This window comes from Eurypyga helias, unplaced genomic scaffold (assembly GCF_000690775.1).
Source record: "Eurypyga helias isolate BGI_N326 unplaced genomic scaffold, ASM69077v1 scaffold2410, whole genome shotgun sequence".
Classification (NCBI taxonomy): Eukaryota; Metazoa; Chordata; class Aves; order Eurypygiformes; family Eurypygidae; genus Eurypyga; species Eurypyga helias.
The window spans coordinates 252-21,056 of record NW_010223611.1 but is presented as its reverse complement, the minus strand read 5'-3'; the positions used below and the strand labels follow the sequence as shown (position 1 = coordinate 21,056).

Genomic DNA, 20,805 nt, shown 5'->3' with positions numbered 1-20,805 from the left:
TCAGCAGGAGAGAAGCATTTGTTTTAACAATACTATATCTCTTACTCAGCATGCTGAGTAATAATCCTGAAAATTACCACTGATAACAAAAAAAAAAAATTAAAAATTCAATAAAAGACAAGTCATACCATTTCCATTTACCTCTACACTCTGGTCAGGGGGAAGTTTTTAAAAAATTGGTTGTCATTTGGTATTTGAGAGACAGAGAGAATATTACCAAGTGTAAGGTATGTATCACTACTCCCCACCCTTCCTGCTCCAAATGCCGTAAGTACAAGAAGTAATTGCTTTTACTAGTTTATGTTAGCAATATGCTAATAATAGCTACTAAGCCCACATTAGTTGAGTCCATCGCTTCACTTCAAACTACTCCCAAAACAGCACCATGAATAATCCCAATTCCCAAATCAGTCTAAAGTAAAGGAGATGCGTATGACCTTTGCAATCAAAAGGAAGGCAGACAGTGAAGCGTGGCTGAAAGTATGTGAGCTGCAATATTCAAGTTATAAACCAAAAAATAGTATTATCAAGACGAAATGGGACGTTGCAATCAAAAGGAAGGCAGACAGTAAAGCGTAGCTGAAAGTATGTGAGCTGCGATATTCAAGTTATAAACCAAAAAACAGTATTATCAAGACGAAATGGGACACATTTCAATCTCTTGACGCAACAGCAGATACCCCTCGTTCGTGGCCCCAGGTGGTATATTTGTGGTCAACCTGCTGTTTGGCAGCAAATGAGGAACCTTTTGTAAATCCATACACACTTACTGTATGGTAGTGATGCTTCAAGGCCACAAAAAAAGACTGCTCAGTAAGATCAAAAAGTCATTTCTGTCCCTTCCTGCCCACAAAACACAGACAAGACTTGATGAGTACCAAGACTTTAAACCACAAAAAAAAAAAGCCAGTGACAACTAACTCGGACATGAAAAAAAAAAAAAAAAAGCCAATGACAATTAACTTGGACACGCACATGGCAGCAGGAAGACTTTCTGATTCGTGTGGTTCCAGATCCCACGTTTGACTGCGTACTTTTAAATCCACGTAACAGAAGTCTCTCTGCTAACGTAGTGCTCAAGGAGGAGGAAATCTGATACAAACTTAGAAACTTCATACAACTTTCTGAAGTCTCTCTGCTAACGTAGTGCTCGTAGTGCTCGAGGAGGAGGAAATACAAACTTAGAAACTTAATACAACCTTCAGTCTGTTATGGAGGACCATTACTGCAATATACAAGAGAGACTTCCCAAGGGATCTGAAGATAAACAGAATTTAGGAGAAGAAATTCAAATCATTTATTGCTTTCCAAATGTCAAAATTCCTCCACTGTTAAGAATAAGGGATAAGGAACTAAATCCAGAGAGCAAGCTGTCCAAAGCCTGGCTATATTCAACACAAATGTACACAACCGTACTATCATCAAAGGGTTCACGATCATTTAAAAGGCAATTACTTCTGTCTGCAATACTGTATCATGCCAACAAACCACGATACTCTGGGTACATTTTTCTTTTATCATGTCCTTTCATCTTTTGTTCTTTTAGTAAGAAGGCCAAACAGGTGTACAATTTCAAAAGAGACACACTCCTTTTTTGTTCACTTCTGATTCTCCATTTTAACTCATCAGTTTGGAAATAGCCACTCCACCCACATATACCTACAAAGCAAACCCTGTTCAGTTCACAAAGCTCTGCTGTAGCCTTCCTGGCCACCTTGATCTGGAATTTCATAGTTGCACGTTTTTGAAATTAATAAAAAGGTGTATAAATGTAACATAGGTATAACTTGTCACACATCTCATCCCCACTGAAATTCCTGTGGGGAAACAGGCCTAAGTGAAACCGTGAAGACTAGGTTCCCACGTAAGGCTAGGAGTTTAACTTAACATGGAGTAGAACTGAAACGGGCACTCTATAAAAGACCTCCCTGCATCTTAATCACACCACCACTGTCCTGCAAACTTTCAAATGCACCACATCTGGTACCTTAATTTTTTATGAGGTACAGAAAAGATTCTCTCTCTGCCTTCTGGATTGTAGCTAAAGGCTTCTGACTAAGGCTTCTTATTTTGCTCACTTTCTGGATGTGAAATCAGCATCTCCACTTAGTGGTCTCTTGTCTGTGGTGAAAACCAGGACTGAATACATCTTTTTAATGCAAAAGCATAATATGGAACCTCTGTAACAAACCATAAAGGAATTCTGTCCTGGTGTTTATAAACCCTACATAAAAGAAGACCTAAGCAAACTGTGTTTACTTCAAGTAGCACACTAAGCTTACCTCTGTGTTGAGTACCGATCTCATTCTTACGAGAAGAATCTACCTGACCACCGTGTATGAGCTTTAGCCCCTCATGATCTTGTACATACGTGCTTTAGCCCAACCTATGCAGGGACAAATGCTCTGCCTGCAATTCAGTTGTTGAGCACCACAGACTAACACCCTGCCTCTTAAATGTTTGCCTGAGAAAAGAGTATCTAGATACATCTCATGATCTTACGATGTATTCTCTAGCTTCAACTGTAGTTATTTCTCTGCAGACGCACAAATTTCTCAGTACCTGTATTAACACATAATATTTATGTTGTATCTCAGATAATTAAAAATATGCACACAAATTACACATAACAGCCTATTAAATGGCATGTATGACTTCTGAACATCAGGAAAACAAGCTAATTGTACTTGTGAATGGTCTGTGATCAAGCCTTCTACAAGACATGAGGAGCATACAGTTCCGTATTTTCCAACAGTGTGCTGTGAACACATTTATCTCTGCTTTCAACTTCCTGTACTGACACAGTTACCTACAGTGCAATGCATGAGGACGGGAAGGTCAAATCCATCTATCCAATCAATCTTAGCAGTTAAGAAATATTTGACATCAACACAGTGCTTGCTGATGGCTATGTATATACATGGAGGGAAGAAAGGATTGGGGTGGGGGGAAAGGAAGAAAATTATATGGAAACATCATGGCCATAAATTGAGACATCTTCTTCAGTCAAGACTCACTGTCTGATGTTACTCCTTCTAAAAGACACTGCACAGGCTAATCCAGCTCCAAAACCTCTGACGACTGCCTACAGAGTGCTCTACCTGCCCCATGTAATGGTGCCAAATGACTGTTCTCTTCCCACTATTTTTCCCTAGTTTTCTGCAGAGCGGAGTCTACTGTGGATTAGGAAATACTCCTGTAAAAGTGTGATGCAGTGGAAAAAGTCAATCTCCCAGTACACCTCTGGCCCCAAAACTCTCACCTCTGTAATCACCAGATTGCCAGTGCTGAATTCAGATTATAAAAATCAATGGAAACTGAGCCTATAGAGAAGCTAATTAAGTATCCTAGCTCACCTCTCATTTCGTAACAGGAGAGTTGTAAAAACTAGAAATTTGGCATCCATGCAATACATTCCCTCATGTTTTTACTTGTAACAATGTCAGGCTTGCATGTGCACCAAGGTGTGCAGACACAGGTGTGACATTCTGAGCCCTTACATAAAAACTATATCCATTAAAAGCACAACATTCACTCCAGCAAAGCATCAGGAAAGCATCCACACTGGAGTCAGAATCTGAAGGCAGCTACTGGAGCCTTTCATCTTATGTAACGTGCATACATCAGCAGATTACAGAAGAAGTACCTAAGAAATAAAGGGGCAATTCAGAAACAGGTAAATTTATGAGGGGAAATACGCAAATATGCACCTCCTTTGCTGTTTGTTTATCCACAACTTTACAGCCTAGCACACCTCCTGCAACACCCCAGATAACATAAGAAGTACTGAACGCTATAAACTCATCACATCATTTTGTTGTTCTTAAAATTCTATATTAGGATTCCAGCTAGCAGCTGTAGAACAAAGTTTCTTTTAAGCAAATTTCTGAATAATAAAGTAACTCGTATCAACCAGTTCTGAGTCCAATTCAGTGCATTAACAAGAATCTCTTTTAAGCAACTACTACAGTTTGCTTTCCATTAGAGCCACTAAAGCTAAGCAAGGAAGGGTAGATAGCTAATTCACACATCAGTGAAGTGGAATTAGATTCAAGCAAACAAGGTCTCCTTCCTTCCTTCCTTCCAGACACACTGGCACAGCTGCAAAAAGTTCTGCCTTAGTTTCATGTGGTCAAATTACTCACCTTCCCCATCAGGGCTCATATTTTCATAGGAATCCCAGCGTATGAGTGGGTCTGAGGTATTGTAATCAACTATCACTCCATGGTCATTCTGAAGGTGTTCACATCCTAAAAATAAGAGTAATGTTTGAGACCAAAAATTATGATAACCACATTTGTAATGACATACACACACACACGCGTACGTGGCTTTCGACAAGTTTGCTCCCCAAACTGCAATACCAGATTCTGAAATGTAAGAAGCATCAATAGAAGAAAGATTATATAAACCAGATAAAAAAAAAAAGCAAAGGTTAATTTATGTTTCATGACAGAAGGTACAAGCAGAATATTTCATCTTGAGCTTCTTGATTAAGATGTGGCTCTGATAACTTGGATCAGACCCTAAACACAACTAACACAGATGATCCACCCAACCCTAGAGGCAGGCACAATAAAACAAATAGCTTTTCAGAATGAAACCACAAGTACCTATAAAGATGGTACTAAAGGAATGATAAAGTAAGATTATCATTCTGATACCAGAGCAACTTATCACTAAAAATGAATAGGGAGAGCTGAAAACTGCCACTCTGTGTCCCTCCCAGTTCTCCAAGGTGCCAACCAGACTGTTTCATCCCTTCTCCAGCCTCCTGGCAGAACCAGAGATTGGGCAGCTTGCCCTAAATGTGTTCGGCTGTACACTCTGCCAAACATACCTGGAATTTTCAGCAGTAACTCACATTTTTGTGCCCTTAACAAGGCATAAAACACAATTCAGCTTTTAAATATATGTCATGAGGAATTTAGGTGTAGTCCAGTGATTCAAAAGCAAAGCACAGGCATCAAGAACTCACAACCTTGGACTTGGCTTTGACACCGATACAAATCAAACTGGCTTTCAGCCTTTGGTTCTCTATCTAGATGAGGGAACAAAAAAACCTCTCAGTTATCAACTCTTCAGCTGTGTCTGGTGGAGCAAGTCCTATTGTAAATTGTTCTAAAGTAGCAGTGCTATTCACATGCTGTGACTTTCAAAAACAAGGATAGTTAAAATTAGAAGGACAAGAGTGCTGTGGTCCTGTACCTTCGTATGCAAGCAGAAAAAAGCCATTTGTGGAGAGTTTCTGTGATGATTTTTGTCACAAAGCAGATTTATGAAGTTTGTTAGCCAAATACTTAGGCGTCTCATCATCTTGGCAAGTGCATTCTTTCTTAAAAACTGTATCACAGTCAGCTATTTTCTAGAATACTGTGTCCAGTTTCAAGTTACACAAGACAAGAAAGATGAATGAAGTGAAGCAAGCTCAAGGAAGGGCCACCAGGATGGTCAGGACTGAAGGACTTGCCCTGTGAGGAAAGGCTGAGGGACTAGGGCTTCTTCAGCCTGGAGATGAGATAGTCTTGGGGGGCACCTGACAGTAGCCCCACAGAGGCCATGAAGGAGACAGAACCAGGTGGCAGCTAGGTGGGACGACAGCAAGGAGCAGGCATAAAGTGAACCTAGAGAAGTTTAGAGACAACATAAGGAAAAAAATAAATCAGCTGTGAGGGCAGTTGGACATTGGAGCAGTCCACCCACTGAGGTTGTGAAGTCTCCATCCTTGGAGGTTTTCAAGATTTGACTGGACAAAGCTCCGGGCACCCTGGTCCAATCTCATAAGTGACCCTCAGCAGGAGGATGGAAACTGCTATTTTCAGATGTGGAAAAGTAATTTTGAAGAAATACTAAATAGACATTTCAAGGTGAACTTTTCTTCCTAGCCAGTTAATCCCTTAAAGAGCAACCGAATACAAACTTCCAGCTACTTAGAACCTTACTTTCCAACAACCTGGAGTCTGCTAAAAAAAACCCCAAAACAAACAAACTAAAAAACCCAAACAAAACCAACCAAACAAAGAAAACCCCCACACCTCTGATTCACCCTCTAAGGAAGGAAGACTGATCCTTTTTCAGATACGTCAGGTGGCCTTTCTTCACACATTTACTACCCAGAAGTGTTTAGAACAAGCTAGACAAACTTATTTCTAAAACTGTTTTTCTTATATGGCTTTCCACAAGCTGAGATCTTCGTGCTCAGCTGGACAGAATCCAACTTCTGACTGACTGCTACTACAATATTCTAAGTGATCAAACTGAGGGGAAAATATAGGAAAGGAAAACATGCAAAGGAAAACTGAATGGGAATATGTTTGAGACAGACAAGAATATTTGGTTTTCATTCAGTCTCAGGCAGAGCCCATACTTTTTGGGACACCATAAAATGAGTTAGAACAGATCCATTAACATAATTAAACTGCAGTATAAAGCATGATCCTAACTTCTTATTGCAAGTTGTAATTATCTATGGTCTTAGATGTATTACAGTAGAATTCTGGAGACATACAGGATACGCCCTACAAGCCAACTTCAGAGCAAAGGCATTTTTAACAGAACTATAGCTGTATCTTTTTATGCTAAACTGAAGACAGTCCAAACCTCACCACTGCAAACCTGATCACTTACGACAACATCCACAAAAGGTTATGGAATAGGTCACTGCTGTCACTTATGCTGGGCCAAGCTACCTATACTATGCATGTTTTACACAGATATGCAAATGTTTTCTACTTGTTGTCAGCAACTGCTCTGGTATAGTTTTAAAACAAAATCTGATTACTCCCACGCTGATGTAAATGCAGAGTCTTTATTAATTTTTTCAAATTTAAACTAGCAACTATATTACATATTTTACAGTAGAGCTGAATTTCAGCTCTTCTACAAGAGAAATGTGTTAAAAGAGAAAAAACCAAACAAAACAAAAACAAAAACACCACCCCCCCAAAACCAAACAAAAAACCCAATAGCATTTCACCATGGTTTATTTTCAAAGTAATCATATTTTTTTCTTCCATATACTCACCTTGAATTTTCTCTGGAGTCCCTGAAAACACTAATTCCACTTTGCTGTAATCAGGGAAACGGTCATCTGAAAACAGAGGACAGTATTTCAGCAAGCTATCTCCCAGAAAAACAGATCCAAGGCACTCAGTATTTAGGATTCTCTATAGCCATTAATACACATGCCCTAGTCAACTCTTCCCTTCTCTCTTGCAGTTTAGAGATTTGCTTCTAGAACAGCCACATTCTTCTTCCCCACACATTCTCCAGAGAAGACCAGTTAAGTGTCAACTGGAGTTTCTTTTACTTTCAAGATCAGTCAAAGGTGTACAAAGAGATGTACAGTCCACAAACCTCTCTCCAGACAGACATGGCTGGCTTTGGCTTTTAAAACAAACCCAGGAGCAAACTAAAATTGTTCTCTATATTGGCTAAGCTGCAATACTTGACCCCAAAACTTCTGTGTAGCCGTAAGTTGCAGTAAAATAGATTTGATTTTAGTTTGCTAGTAATGTAGGGTGAGGAAGTTACTATCCTGCATACCAACATTAAATTAAAATTGAATTAATAATTCGCAAAATGCAGACATTTTCAAATGTGTCTGAAAACTCCGCCTCCATTTTTGGATATTCTCAAGCACATTAAAAGGTCTTCACGCTCAAGCGGACTAGGTCACAAACACAGTATCAGACTTTGTGCCTGGTTTTATCAGCCAAAACAAGGGAACAGCTTAGCTCATCTGGTTTCCTGTCACGGTGACTAACAGAGTCACATTTTAAACAAACGTCTGTTGTTTTTACAAATACAAGAGGAGGCGATGAGGACTATGTAGGAGTACCTGAATTGTTCTGAAAAGTTATTTCACTTGAAGAGCTTTTCTTCTGATTAGGGAGCTGTGCTACATGCTATGAGTTTACTAACACAAAGTAGACTCCCTTTCCCTAAAAACAGGGATAGGGGCTGGGAAGGGAAACCCTTTTGAAAACAGGTCCTGAAGATGTTCATCACAGGCAGAGGCACACACATGCACCCCACCACACATACACATCCAACCAACAACAGAAGGCAAGTACCTTTGTTGGCATTGTCCAAATCCTCTTTGCCAAACACCAGGCCATGTCCTTGAATGGCTCCAGTGTGAAACTGAAGGCGAAAAACCACATCACGAGTAGCTGACCGGTATTTTTTATGATAACACTTCAGCTAGAAAGAGAGAGAAACGTGTCAGGAGGAATTTCTTACACATCTGAACAAACGTGTGTGTATATGGATTAGCTGCCTGGCGAAGCAGCCACGGTGCAATTAACTGCAGACATTCCTGATGTTGTAACAAGCAGGGTACGCATCATTCAAGCCTTTAAAATTAAACAGGCCCAAGGCAAGATACTTCTGGATGTGTAAAAATAATCATCACTATTTTCATCACTATCAGTCATCCATCAGTAGATTATGATTCACAACATTTGTCAGTACCACGTTGGAATGCTGACTTGTACCTGTACTTCTTCACAGTACTGAATTAACGTAAAATTAAATTAGAGCACAACCATTTTGAAATAACTGAAGAATATGCAATTTTTAGAAGCAAGCCTGCAAACTGATTACATCTATTTTAGGACTTTTTAAAAGCCTACTACAGTGATGATAGGAACCTGTTTTACGTTACTGTGGGAAGTTAGTAGTTGTTTTGACATTGTGGCTAGAACAACACAGAACTCTGTAGAAATAACATCTAGCATAAATTTCAGCAGCGAAAGGTGAACACAATAAACCTACTCTCTAACACCACCTTCCATCAGACTAAATCCATGGATATTTTATCTACTAATTCTCTGAGTCAACTGCCATACATGTCACAAAGTATTCTTGCAGAAATACATAAAAATTTTGTTAAGCTTAGTCACAGAACTGATAATTTCATCATAGAATCATAGAATGGTTTGGGTTGGAAGGGACCTTAAAGACCATCCAGTTCCCACCCTCCTGCCATGGGCAGGGACACCTTCCACTAGACCAGGTTGCTCAAAGCCTCATCCAGCCTGGCCTTGGACACTTCCAGGGATGGGGCATCCACAGCTTCTCTGGACAACCTGTGCCAGTGCCTCACCACCCTCTCTGGGAAGAACTTCTTCCTGATATCCAATCTAACCCTCCCCACTTTCAATTTAAACCCGTTACCCCTTGTCCTGTCACTACAGACCCTTGTAAAAAGTCCCCCCCAGCTTCCTTGTAGCCCCTTCAGGCACTGGAAGGTGCTATAAGGTCGCCCCGGAGCCTTCTCTTCTCCAGGCTGAACAAGCCCAACTCTCTCAGCCTGTCCCCATAGCAGAGGGGCTCCAGCCCTCAGAGCATCTTCGTGGCCTCCTCTGGACTCGCTCCAACCAGTCTATATCCTTCTGATGTTGGGGGCTCCACAGCTGGACGCAGCACTCCAGGTGGGGTCTCACCAGAGCAGAGTACAGGGGCAGAATCCCCTCCCTCGCCCTGCTGGCCACACTTCTCCGGATACAGCCCAGGATCCGGTTGGCTTTCTGGGCTGCCAGCGCACACGGCCGGCTCCTGTCCAGCTTTTCATCCAGCGTTACCCCCAGGCATTTACAGATGTCAGTGGACCTTTTCAACGGCTGTGGCTGTGCTGTATCACCACATACTATTCACAGTGTATTAACAAATTATGTACCCCTAAGACAAGCAAGTTCATTTTTTTTTTTAAAACCCATGCACTTCAAATAGTTAAACCTTTTGCAATTGTAGGTGGTGCATCCTATAGATTTTTCTTTTTCCTGAAACCACCAGTGGTTTTGTTTAGACTTGGTAAAAAAAAAAAAAAAAGTCGTCAAACTGAAGTGAAGTCTTTTGTCTTCAATGATCTTTAAACCATGCTGAATAAGATGTTGGCTTCCTCAGAAGAATTACCACCAATAAAAGCATGGGATTAATGACATTGATCTCTTTTAAAATGATGCAAACGTTATTGAATATCTATGTGCTCATTTTTCATTCTGAACATATATTTAAGAGATACTGAATGACTCAGACTGATTTCTTTTGTGATCTATTCAATTTCCTTAAGCACCAACAGTCCTCTGACAAGGAACAAATCTTCCTGAATATGAAACTGTCCCAGACCTCCAGAGTATACTGGTTTATAACAGCATATAATTGCTTCTCCATTTTTCAGTGAAAGAACAAACAAGCAAGATACTAAACAATGGTGAGGGGAAGCAGGAGAAGGAAAAAAAAAATCTGATACCAAGGACCCCTCGCACCAGGGTCCAACTATTCTCAAAGTCGTACAGAAAAAAACATTCTGAAACCTACTAGCAGAAATACTCTGACAGTACTTCCCACCGCCATTCATTCCACATGTTCTTCTGTCCTCTTAGTTTAAGAAATTGAAAGACACAGCAACTATCTTTCTTTAATTTCTCTTTGCCTGTGTAGAACAAGCAAGAGAGAAAGCAGAGATTTAAAATGATAGGGCGGCAATTCAACCATAGTCACGCTTTGCACGCAGGGAATTACACGCACTACAGTAGTGTGTATAAACTGCTTTCTAATAGGCCTGTAGAATCCACATGTGCTTGCAGAATCAGGAGGTTTTCATTTGGTATCACACCTTTTTGAGTCCCAAAATAAGTTAGAATTAGTTAAGTATTTTCTTTGCAGCATATATTTTTACGACTGTGCACATTGCTTGCCTAGCTACAGGACGAGGGCATTTTAATGCTAAGATACAAATACTCTCCAAAGTAATTTTTATCAAGAAAACAGGGTTACCGCCCTTATTGCACCTGGTGAGGCTACGAAATGGGAATGCTGAAAGCAATTGTTTCGGCTCCTAAAATCCTTCCAGTTTGAGTTTTATAGGAATTCAGATTCCTATAAAACTCAAGAATGATGACTAAATTAACTTAATAACATATTTTATAGTATGTCTGCCACAAGTCGCTCAATTTATTTTTTTACAAGAACGCAAACCAGGTCAGAGGCTGTAAACTAAATAGCACAGTACGAAATTTTTATTCCATACGATTAACTTACCATAATATCTCCCTTCAAAAGCTGGGCAGGATCTATAGCAATGCAGATTCGGCTTTGATTTTCTGGCCCTACACTGCTTAACAGGAGAGAAAAGTAAATTTATGTTTTAAAGACACAAACAAACAAAAAGACCTCCAAAAAAAGGCAATTCTGCAATTATGAAAATTAAAATCTGGATTCAAACATAAAGGAAAATGCTTATGACTTACTATATTCCAGAGGTATAAACTGGTTGCATAGCCTGGTATAACTTCAGAAAAGGCCGGCAAGCTGAAAAAAGTTAACAGACTGTTTTGTAACTACTTTTCTTTATCTGAGCATTAGAACTAGGAAGCTTTGAGCACACCCAGACTAAGCAAGTGGCACACAAGTGGCACAATGTTGACTGTCAAAATACCCTTCAAAGTAAAATTGGCTGAGAGAGATTCATTTTCCCCAAAAAAAGTATTTGATTATATTTTATTTAAGGAAAAAAAAAAAACAACCCTTTTTCCTATCTTTAGACTAGTTCTGAATTGGAAAGGAGGGGATTTTAAAGGACGCTGGTAAGCAAAGAAAGAGGGAACACTCTGCTCCTTATTAAATGTCTGTCTGCCTTCCATCCCACTTTTTCTGCAGAAAAACAAAATTATTAAGGGAAGAAAGAGAATGGCCAATACAAACAAACAAAAATCCCAAACCCAACCCTAAAACAAACAAACAAAAAAGGCATTTTCAAAATTAAGCAAAATACTCGATCTGCAGTTTTGTTTCAAAACTAGTAAGTCCCTTAAATTTCTTACTACAACAAACGATACCTCGACTTTATTGAAATAGTTATTTTATAAATAAATCCAGACTAACCAACAATGACAATGCAGCATTGCAGATGGCATTTCAACAGACAGGTGCTGTTTAACTCTCAGAGGATAAAAATACAGAGTTATACTCCTTTGCTATGCTCTAGCACGATACCTCGGTTTAGCATTTTAATTTTAGAGCCACTTAAATGACAATGCAGCATTGCAGATGGCATTTCAACAGACAGGTGCTGTTTAACTCTCAGAGGATAAAAATACAGAGTTATATATATACAGAGTTATACCTTGGTTTAGCATTTTAATTTTAAAGCCACTTATCATAGAGGGCAGCCTTAGAAGCACACCACATCCAAATGGCTTTTCTACAGAAAATTCATTCTCAAAACAGAAGAGAGATAATATCTATGACTATGTTTCAAGAAGGAAATGTCTGTGAAACCTGACCAGGTTCTCAGCTCTTTTGCAGGGACTGGGATCGTAACTGTTCAGAAACTAGGCAGATGTGAATAGCATCAACTCCTCATTTAACAAAGGACAAGACTTTTGTTTCACCTGCTGTAATTTGTACTCTTATAATATTTCTTTTCTCATGGTTCTTTTATTGGCAATATTGCACTGGTATCAAGGAGCACCAACTCTACTTCAAGATTTATGCAGGCTTCTTAGAGAGCTCTGAAACAAAACAAGACTTAGAGCCTACTCTTGGATAGGAAAAGTTAGGTAAATTACCTCCTCCAGCATCAAAGCTTGGGATGCCGTGAAGGATAACGTAGTGCAGGAAAAGAGGGGTTGCATTCATTTTCACAGATCCAGATAGAAGACCACTTAGGAATTGCACGTATCTAAAAATACAAAATTTATCTGAATTAAATAAAACCAGTAGTGCAACCATATCAGGGAAATACAGTCTTCACACATTAATATTTCTAGGTCGTGGGTAGTGAATAGCACTGTCACATTACACAACACCAAAAGAATCATCTTCCCAAAATAGCGTAAAAAGACACCTTAATTTACCACTTTATTAAATCCATGGCTGTTACATTGCTATTATTGATGTCTTCATCTTAGTTATTTATATCACTACAGTAAATAAGAAAAGAACTAGCAGATATGAATCTTTTTGGTATACATATTTCTAGTTGCAACTGAAGGTCTGAACTGGCTTTCCCAGCAGCATGACACTGGCCCCGCTACATTTACAGTGAAGTGCACTTCATTAAAACAAGAGCAACAAGTGCCCTTGTCAGAAATCTCAGTATTAAGGCCAATGCAGGTAAATAATATCTTCACAATGAGAAATGATCTCATTCAGCCCAGAACAGAGGAAAATACCATAGCAACGTGAAAAATCATTGTATTTCTGCTATTTAATACCCGGTTTGCTTGCAAGATCACGAGCAAGTACGTGCAAGCGAACAACACTGCAGGGTATGTTAAACAAATTCCTCCTATCTCCTTAAATAACCAAGGGAAATCAGACTCCTTTAATTTTTCTACTGGCTTTAAGTCCCTTTTCCTTTTGTGCCGGTGACACCACCTTTAACTTCATTCTGAGCAATGTACAGAAAAAATAAAAGCACCTCTTTTACCCCCTTTATGCACAGATCTCACTAACCAATCCCTTACTACCTGCTCCTGCCCAACAGCAGCAGCTTTAGTACCCCAGAATGGGAGTAGTTGTGGTTTAAAACAGGTTTCATTTTACAGACAGCTAGCAAAGCTCACTCTATTTTGAAATGTTAAGAAAACTTTGCTTTTTGGTTTCCTCCTTCGTTCTTTCTGAAAATATTTGGTACATCAAAAGCTCAAATTTACAAACTGTCCCAGCTAGATAACATCATACAGTGAAATAAAACCTTTTGACAGTGACCTCTAAGGTCTGAACATTTTATCTCTACCATTACTTGGTTTTATTATTCCAAAAATTTCAATTTTTAAGATCTTTCTCAAGGCAATGCATTCAACAGACTTAGAGCAATTGGCTTATTTTTGAGAAGCGTGTTCAAATATTTATCCTGAAGGTTTATGAAAAAATTTTAAACACGAAGGGTCTGTATCTGCACCTCTTATTCAGGAAAACTTTCAACTGCTTGTCTGAGAAGAAAAATCCATTTTAATTATCGTCAGCATGGATTCAGAGTAGATCTGGTGGATAGCTGCTTATCTTGCCACTGTTACAGCATCTGACTGGCAGTGAATAGCTAAGGGATTTTTTTCAGGACTGATGCACTTAACGGCCACCATCTATTTTTTTCTGGACAAAAATTACTACAGAAAAAGTTTCAAAATACAAATAATGGGTGTACTTTCAAATTCTATCATTGTGACATTCACCTAAATTATACCTGATTATACACCAACTGGATTTTAACGAGGGCATCGATAATTTTCCAAGAATGGTGTCAGAGAAAAGGTACATGAAAAATGTGATTCAGGCCATTGACTGATCAAAATGGGATCAAAAAGGGATTATAAAATTACCCACATATATTAGAGTTGGCTTTCCCTTCTCTGCAATGGGATTAGCAGCCACTGCCAGGCCAGGCAAAGGTAGGAAAGGCCAGGTTCAGGAGAGCAGTTCTGACAAACGGTTTGAAGAACCTCCTCTGTTCTCAGGGAGTGAAACTCCAAAGCGCCTGCGTGTGCACGTGTCTGGAAGACGGTGAGGGCAGCTCAAGTTACTGCTGAGCAAAGACGCTAATTCCATCAGGCGGTGAATTGAGTCTCTCTGAGACTTTCCCCCTCTCCGCCACCCAGAAGAATTAAGCAAGTGTCCCTGAAGGCAGGAAAGCTAGGTGTCATCACATCTACTTCACCTCCAGCTTTAGGGCTCGCATACAGCTCACCTAAGTTAGTAGCTACTGAAGCTTCTCATCAACATGGTTGTAAAAACTGCCCCGACGCACAGTTCACAGAGGCTGCTGTGAGGTTCCCTGGCTCTCATGGAAACATGCCTGCTGCATAAAGCTTCTTGATGGGAAGATGAAGAACACCTATGTTTCGCATTTCTCTAACTGGTAGACACCGCGCTCAAATCCTTATTAAAATGAAACAGATATATGCAGGCATAAAACAAACCAAAAAGAAAGAGGCCAGTAAACTTCTTGTTATGAAAAGTTTATTTAAAGTCTAATGGATGCTGTGTTACTGTTTTTCAAGGGAAAAAGAGCTGTGCAGGTCACCAAATGGGTTCAAGAAGTAATGGGAAAAGCTTTCTTATTTAGAGATTAACAGAACCAAATGCCTTATGCCCATTGTTATTACATATTTTTCTGGTTTAATTACTATCAAAGCTTTGACCTTTAAACAATTAAAAAAAACCCCAAACGAACCTACTCTGTACACACTGATTAAGACCAAAACCAAAAAGTAATTAGTAAACCAAACCCTGCTGATTTTTTATGTTTCTGAAAGAAGATTCACCTATATACCGATTACTTGTCTGATGGATATCAATCTCTTCTGGCACTGAACCCTCACCTCAAACTGAGGGAAATAGCAAACCCCAGAACTATTCATTTTCCAAACTGCTCACTTTGAGTCCTAACTCAGTATTATTCATGTAGACAGACTGAAAAGCTAAAAAATCCAGATAGACAGAATGAATAATGCATGCTTGACAAACATTCACTAGCATGGACATGGGGCAGATGCATAATCTGCAGATCCTCCAAATAAATATTTTTTCTTTATTCCACACTAATCAACACACATTCCAAACACATCATTTACACTACAGAAAAATGAGTTTACTATTCTCTTGGAGCAATCAAGAAATAGATGAGGACAAACAACGCAGTAAGAACATAAGTAGATAACAGTGCAGTACAAAAGATTTTATCTATCTTGGGCTACGTGCAGGAAGTGAAGGAGAGATCTCATCAATCAAGAAAGATTAATATAAGATGAAGTGCTGACAGTTCAGGAATCACTGGAGGATCTTGTGGAAACAGCCTTCATATAGCAGGGGAGGGAGTAAGGGATGGGGGCAGAAGATAACGATGACATTTCTTATCGGTATGAATTTCAAAATTAAATACCTTCTTTGGGATGGCTGCATTAAAGCTGAAACTTTATCATCAAAGAATTTCTTCATAGCAAATCTGTCTAGAGCCTGATCAGCACTGTCAAAACAGAGACACAGATACCATGTTATTCCAGTTTGGTGTTATCTTGGAAATTCAGCACATTACTGCTTGAAATATGCCAAAATATTTAGAAGGAAAAAGAAGGAAAGTAAGGGAAAGCAAGAAGCACCGAACTAGCAACTCTGGCACTTAAGAGGTCAGACAACGTTTTTTCCTTCTCATTCCATGCCTTGAGGCAGTTTCTTTCCTGAGGCAAAGCACCTACTCCCTTATTCAATTAACTGGATTAACATATTTCGGTTGGAAATATGCAAAGTCATAATGCAACTTCAGCAAAGCCCAGCAGCTCAGGCTTCAAGGGAAGGATACTTGCCATCACGTCCTGAGAGTGCCACTGGGAAGTTCTCTCCATGGAACACACACTGACTCTTTTTTTTTAAAGCAGCAGCAACATTATGGAGATCAAAAGCACTGCCTAGCTCTGACTGTCGTAGAGTACATGAGGTGCAAGGGATACTGGGTTAGAGGTTCATTTAAACAGTCAAATAATTCATTCAGTCTTTGTTCCCTAAGCCACCAAGGGAGAAAATGTTTAAAATACAGGTGTCAATCTTTGAAAAAGAAATGTTTTTGCATTAGACAACCACAAAATCTTCAAACACCCAGTTAAGGAGCAACATATTCAGAAAAATACGCTGTATGCCAGTCTATATAGAATGGCTCTGATGTGGGTATTCTGCGTCTGCGCGGAAGGCAAGAGGGTATAGAAAAAAGAAACAGAAGTGCCAAAAATCAGTAAGAATGCTGTTCGTGACGTACGCCAGGAAACACGCTTTGCTGATTCTGTGGTACCTGTACCAGATAAAAACAGTGTGTCTCAGCAGATGTAGCTGAGTGTTAATTCACACCAGGACATTAAAAAAAAGCAGAAGTTTCAAAATAATTGGACTCCGCAATCTCAAATCTGAAATTCCCCATCTAGTTCAATCTAAATGAGTTCCAAGGAAAATAACTGTGTCAGGTATATGCATTCCTATCAGGCTAAAAATGGGATTCATACCTTTTCCACAAATTAATCAGAAGTTAGCAATTCTCTTCACAGGGTGCTGGATCCAGCTGTAAAGTCATGCCTCTTCTTCATGGATTTTAAAGATTACATCGTGTTTGCTTGGAATATCCTTGACCCCAAAACTCTATTCTTCACCCAACCCGTCACACATCTTCATACTTTTTCAGCCACACTACCACCCAGAATTTAGGCAACGCACTTGTAACTCTCCAAAGAATGCCAGTACTTTATTTGTTAAAGCAAGAGTTTACCAACTATTACAAAGAGCTTTGTTTGCCCTTGTTAAATTTGACAGCACATTATTCCCGCCCAAATGAGAAAATCAGGAATTATAACACAGAACCAAAAGGAGGTTCCATCATAATGCTTTTTCACTAAGCCTAGATTTTTTTGGCATGTGCACGCATGCAATTAGGAACTTTATTTAGTGTGAATATCCTCAAACCTTCCAAGCACTGTTTCTGACACAGCAGCTGGCACCCTCAACAGCAGCACCTGCAGTAATTCCTGCTTCCATGAGGTTGCCATGTACCATTTTGAAGTGTCTTGATAATGCTAGGGATATATAAATCCTACCTGGGAAGCTTCCTCAACCTCATTCTTACACAGAAAAGTTAAGTTTTGGATAGGAGCTGACTGATACCCAGAAATTTAAAGGAGGGCTCCCAAACTTACTTCTCCCCTGCAACTTCACTGGCAGAATCCTAAATTTCTTTGGGGTAAAAGATGACACCTTTCATCACTGGGCTTTACAGTCACATCTACCTGTTGTTCTGTTACAGCATTACTGAACTGTGTTTACAGCCAGGTACCACCTTTAAAGATGACACAACATTGCAACATTGAGATCACAACACAGTACTGTACTACCCTTGACAGGTTTTGTGGTTCATACTACTTTTCAACAAAATATTATGAAATTGTGGCAATCACTGTCCCAGTTACTATTTGAAGATAGATGAATTTATTTCTTCAGCATATATTGGTGTGTATAATACACCTCATTTCTTAGTCTGCAAGTACCTGTTGATCTGGCTTACCAGAGTGAACACAGATTGTTTCCTGAGATGCTGGTTTTATTAAAATACATGAGTAATTTGCCATCAGCCTATCATGATTCAGGACTTCATCCACCACAGAACTGGATCAAATCTATTAGTGACTAATAGAATTCAGAAATAAATTTGATTCAACCATGGTCTTTATAGTGTATTTTTACTTTAATACATTTATATACACATATAAGTACATGTAAAAGGGACCAAGGAAAACAATTTGATTAAAACCCAAGCAAAAATCCCAGAACAAATCACATTTCACCTCTTTGAGACCATCTATTGTCTGAACTGACTGCAAGATAAAGTCTAGATTATTTCTTAAACTGCATTCTGCACTTTGATCAATGTCTAGGAATTCCCTGTTCAAATATTTATTCCAGATTCTAATAACTGCTTTGCTTAAGTACTTTGGGAATAGTTCCTCATTGATTCAAAAGAGGCAACTTGATGGATGTGGCAAATAGATGGATTTAACAGAATAAAGATGGTATCATTATTCCTTCACATTTCTTCATTCATCTTGAAAGACCCTGTAGAGAATTTTCCCACAGAATACTGAATATCTCAGATTAGAAGGGAGCTTAGAGTGTCACCTAGATTTTTTTCTGCTGAAAGCAGGACCACCAGACAACTCTGGCATGAAAGAAGGCTGTTTCAAGACATACTCCATGACCCTTTGAGAAGAAAATCTGACAAACCTTAACTGACAAACAGTAGTACAAGTAAAAGGCATCATTTTCTGATGTTTCTTTAATTGTAAAAAAACCCACAATATGCATTATTCACAGCTTACCTTGCAGAAACGTTGGTGAAGTGCATATATGATGATATGACTACACCGATTCTTCCTTTTCCTCCCTGCATTAGGAAAAAGAGAATGATAACTTATTATTACATTATTAGGAAGTATTTTATTTAAAACCCTTACTAAACTGAACTAAGACAGGAGATTCAGAGTCCTTTGGCTCATGCATCTCCTGTACAGTTGGAAAGGCGGTAATGATGCGCAGCAGCTTGTCTGCCTATGCAGGCTGTCTGCAAGGGACACAAAAACCATAAGGAGAATTTCTGTGTGTGCACCTGTCAAAGTCTTACTGACTGACTGACTTATTTAAAATAAAATAATCTTGAGCAGTAGTAAAACCGTAGCATCAACTATTCTAGTTTTCTATTACTTTTTCCGGAGATCATTCAGGACAAGTCTAGACAATGCTGCAATTTCTGGCATGAAACGCTAAAAAGTACATATTTTGGAAAGCGTACGAGTTTCTGGCAGGTTTGGCATTTTTACCTCCACAACACTTGAGATTTATAACAACTACTACTTATTTTTCTATGGATAGAGTGTTCCAAAATATTATTAGCTAATTTACATAACACAAATTTGGCTCAATTTACCAAGCAGTAATTATCAGAGATTTCAAAACAATTTCAGTTTCTCAGCTGACATAAGCAGCTGTATCTATCTTTGTGGTTGAAAGCTTTAAAGTCATTACAGAAAGGCATTAATCAACAATATGCACTACCAATTTGTATATAAAATACCTAGGAATGCTTTGCCACCTTTTCTTTTGTCCCATGTATGGGCCATTCTCCTGCATGCAGTACTGCAACTGGTAATAATTCACCAGTGTTTCCTACCATCATGGCACTCTGCCTGCCAGCAATTCAGGACTGGTGACCATACTACATGACTCAAAGAGAAGTTTTGCTCCCATTATCACCCTTGTTCTGTTTAGAGTAACATCTGCCAGTGTCAGAGACAGATTTGCCTGGAGCGTCACCAGCACAGATACCAACTCAGTTCTGAATTCATTTTATCTGTAATTCATTAAGGCTTCTCTATTTCCCTTCACTGTGAGCAAGCAAGGAGAAGTAACGCAGCACAGCGGTAGCTTTGCTGTAAGGCACTGCAAGGATGCTGGCAGTCAGAACACTTCAGAATTACCCAGCAGGAACTTCATGCCCCGATTTCCTACAATCATACAACAGCCTACAGGGATGAGCTGTGCTACGTTGGCTGTTCTTATCCAGCAACAAAATGTATGAACGTCACAGAACATGAACAAAGTTTGTTACTGAGCTGGAAAAACTTCAAGATCCTAAATACACTCACACAGAAGCAGCACTGACCTTGGAAGGAAGTGAACTAACACTACTCCATGCTATACCGAGAGCAGAGGCCAGAACTGTAGTTACCATAAAAGGCAAGGTCAGTGGATTTAGGCTTACTTAAATCAAGAGAGTATTTGGCACACTGTTTCCAACATCAAAAACAGGTCAGACTTCTCTTTTTTTTTAAAAAGAGTAAGAATAAAGGACAACGTTTTTGAAAATTCAAACTGATAGGCGATGTGTATACCCAAAGCTCACTTACTCTGCAATGGATCACCACCACATGTTGAGGATCATTGTTCAGCCATGACTCCATAGCCTTGCAGATGGTGCACACCTTATCCAGAGGCGGAGCATGGAGATCAGGCCACCCCACATCCATAATCTGCAATTAAACAAGCATCATTCACAAGAGATTCCTTGTCCCTATACTACGTATTAAAATCTAGCCTGAAATAACGGTGATGGTGATCATCATGTCATTCAAGTGCTATGATGTAACTAAAACATGCTTACAGGTCTCTTCAGGGGAGAAGGGGATTTGTTTGTTTTTTTAAGATACTAGCACTTTTATAAAAACAGACTCCCCCCAGAACCCACCAACCACTCACAAGTGACGACATTTC

At 39.3% G+C, this 20,805-nt stretch overlaps 1 protein-coding gene across 1 annotated transcript in view; it reads right to left on the bottom strand.

Moving 5' to 3' along the window:
- TNS3 (tensin 3) overlaps nucleotides 1-20,564 on the bottom strand; it is a gene marked incomplete at both ends in the record, with an annotated part of 57,915 nt that extends 37,351 nt beyond the window's left edge. The window contains 9 exons of the mRNA XM_010161749.1: nucleotides 4,146-4,250; nucleotides 7,025-7,090; nucleotides 8,076-8,205; nucleotides 11,047-11,122; nucleotides 11,256-11,316; nucleotides 12,576-12,688; nucleotides 15,890-15,973; nucleotides 18,858-18,922; nucleotides 20,442-20,564. Coding sequence (XP_010160051.1) covers nucleotides 4,146-4,250; nucleotides 7,025-7,090; nucleotides 8,076-8,205; nucleotides 11,047-11,122; nucleotides 11,256-11,316; nucleotides 12,576-12,688; nucleotides 15,890-15,973; nucleotides 18,858-18,922; nucleotides 20,442-20,564 — 823 coding nt within the window. The remainder of the gene's footprint in view (nucleotides 1-4,145; nucleotides 4,251-7,024; nucleotides 7,091-8,075; nucleotides 8,206-11,046; nucleotides 11,123-11,255; nucleotides 11,317-12,575; nucleotides 12,689-15,889; nucleotides 15,974-18,857; nucleotides 18,923-20,441) is intronic.
- Between the last annotated feature and the right edge of the window lie 241 nt (nucleotides 20,565-20,805).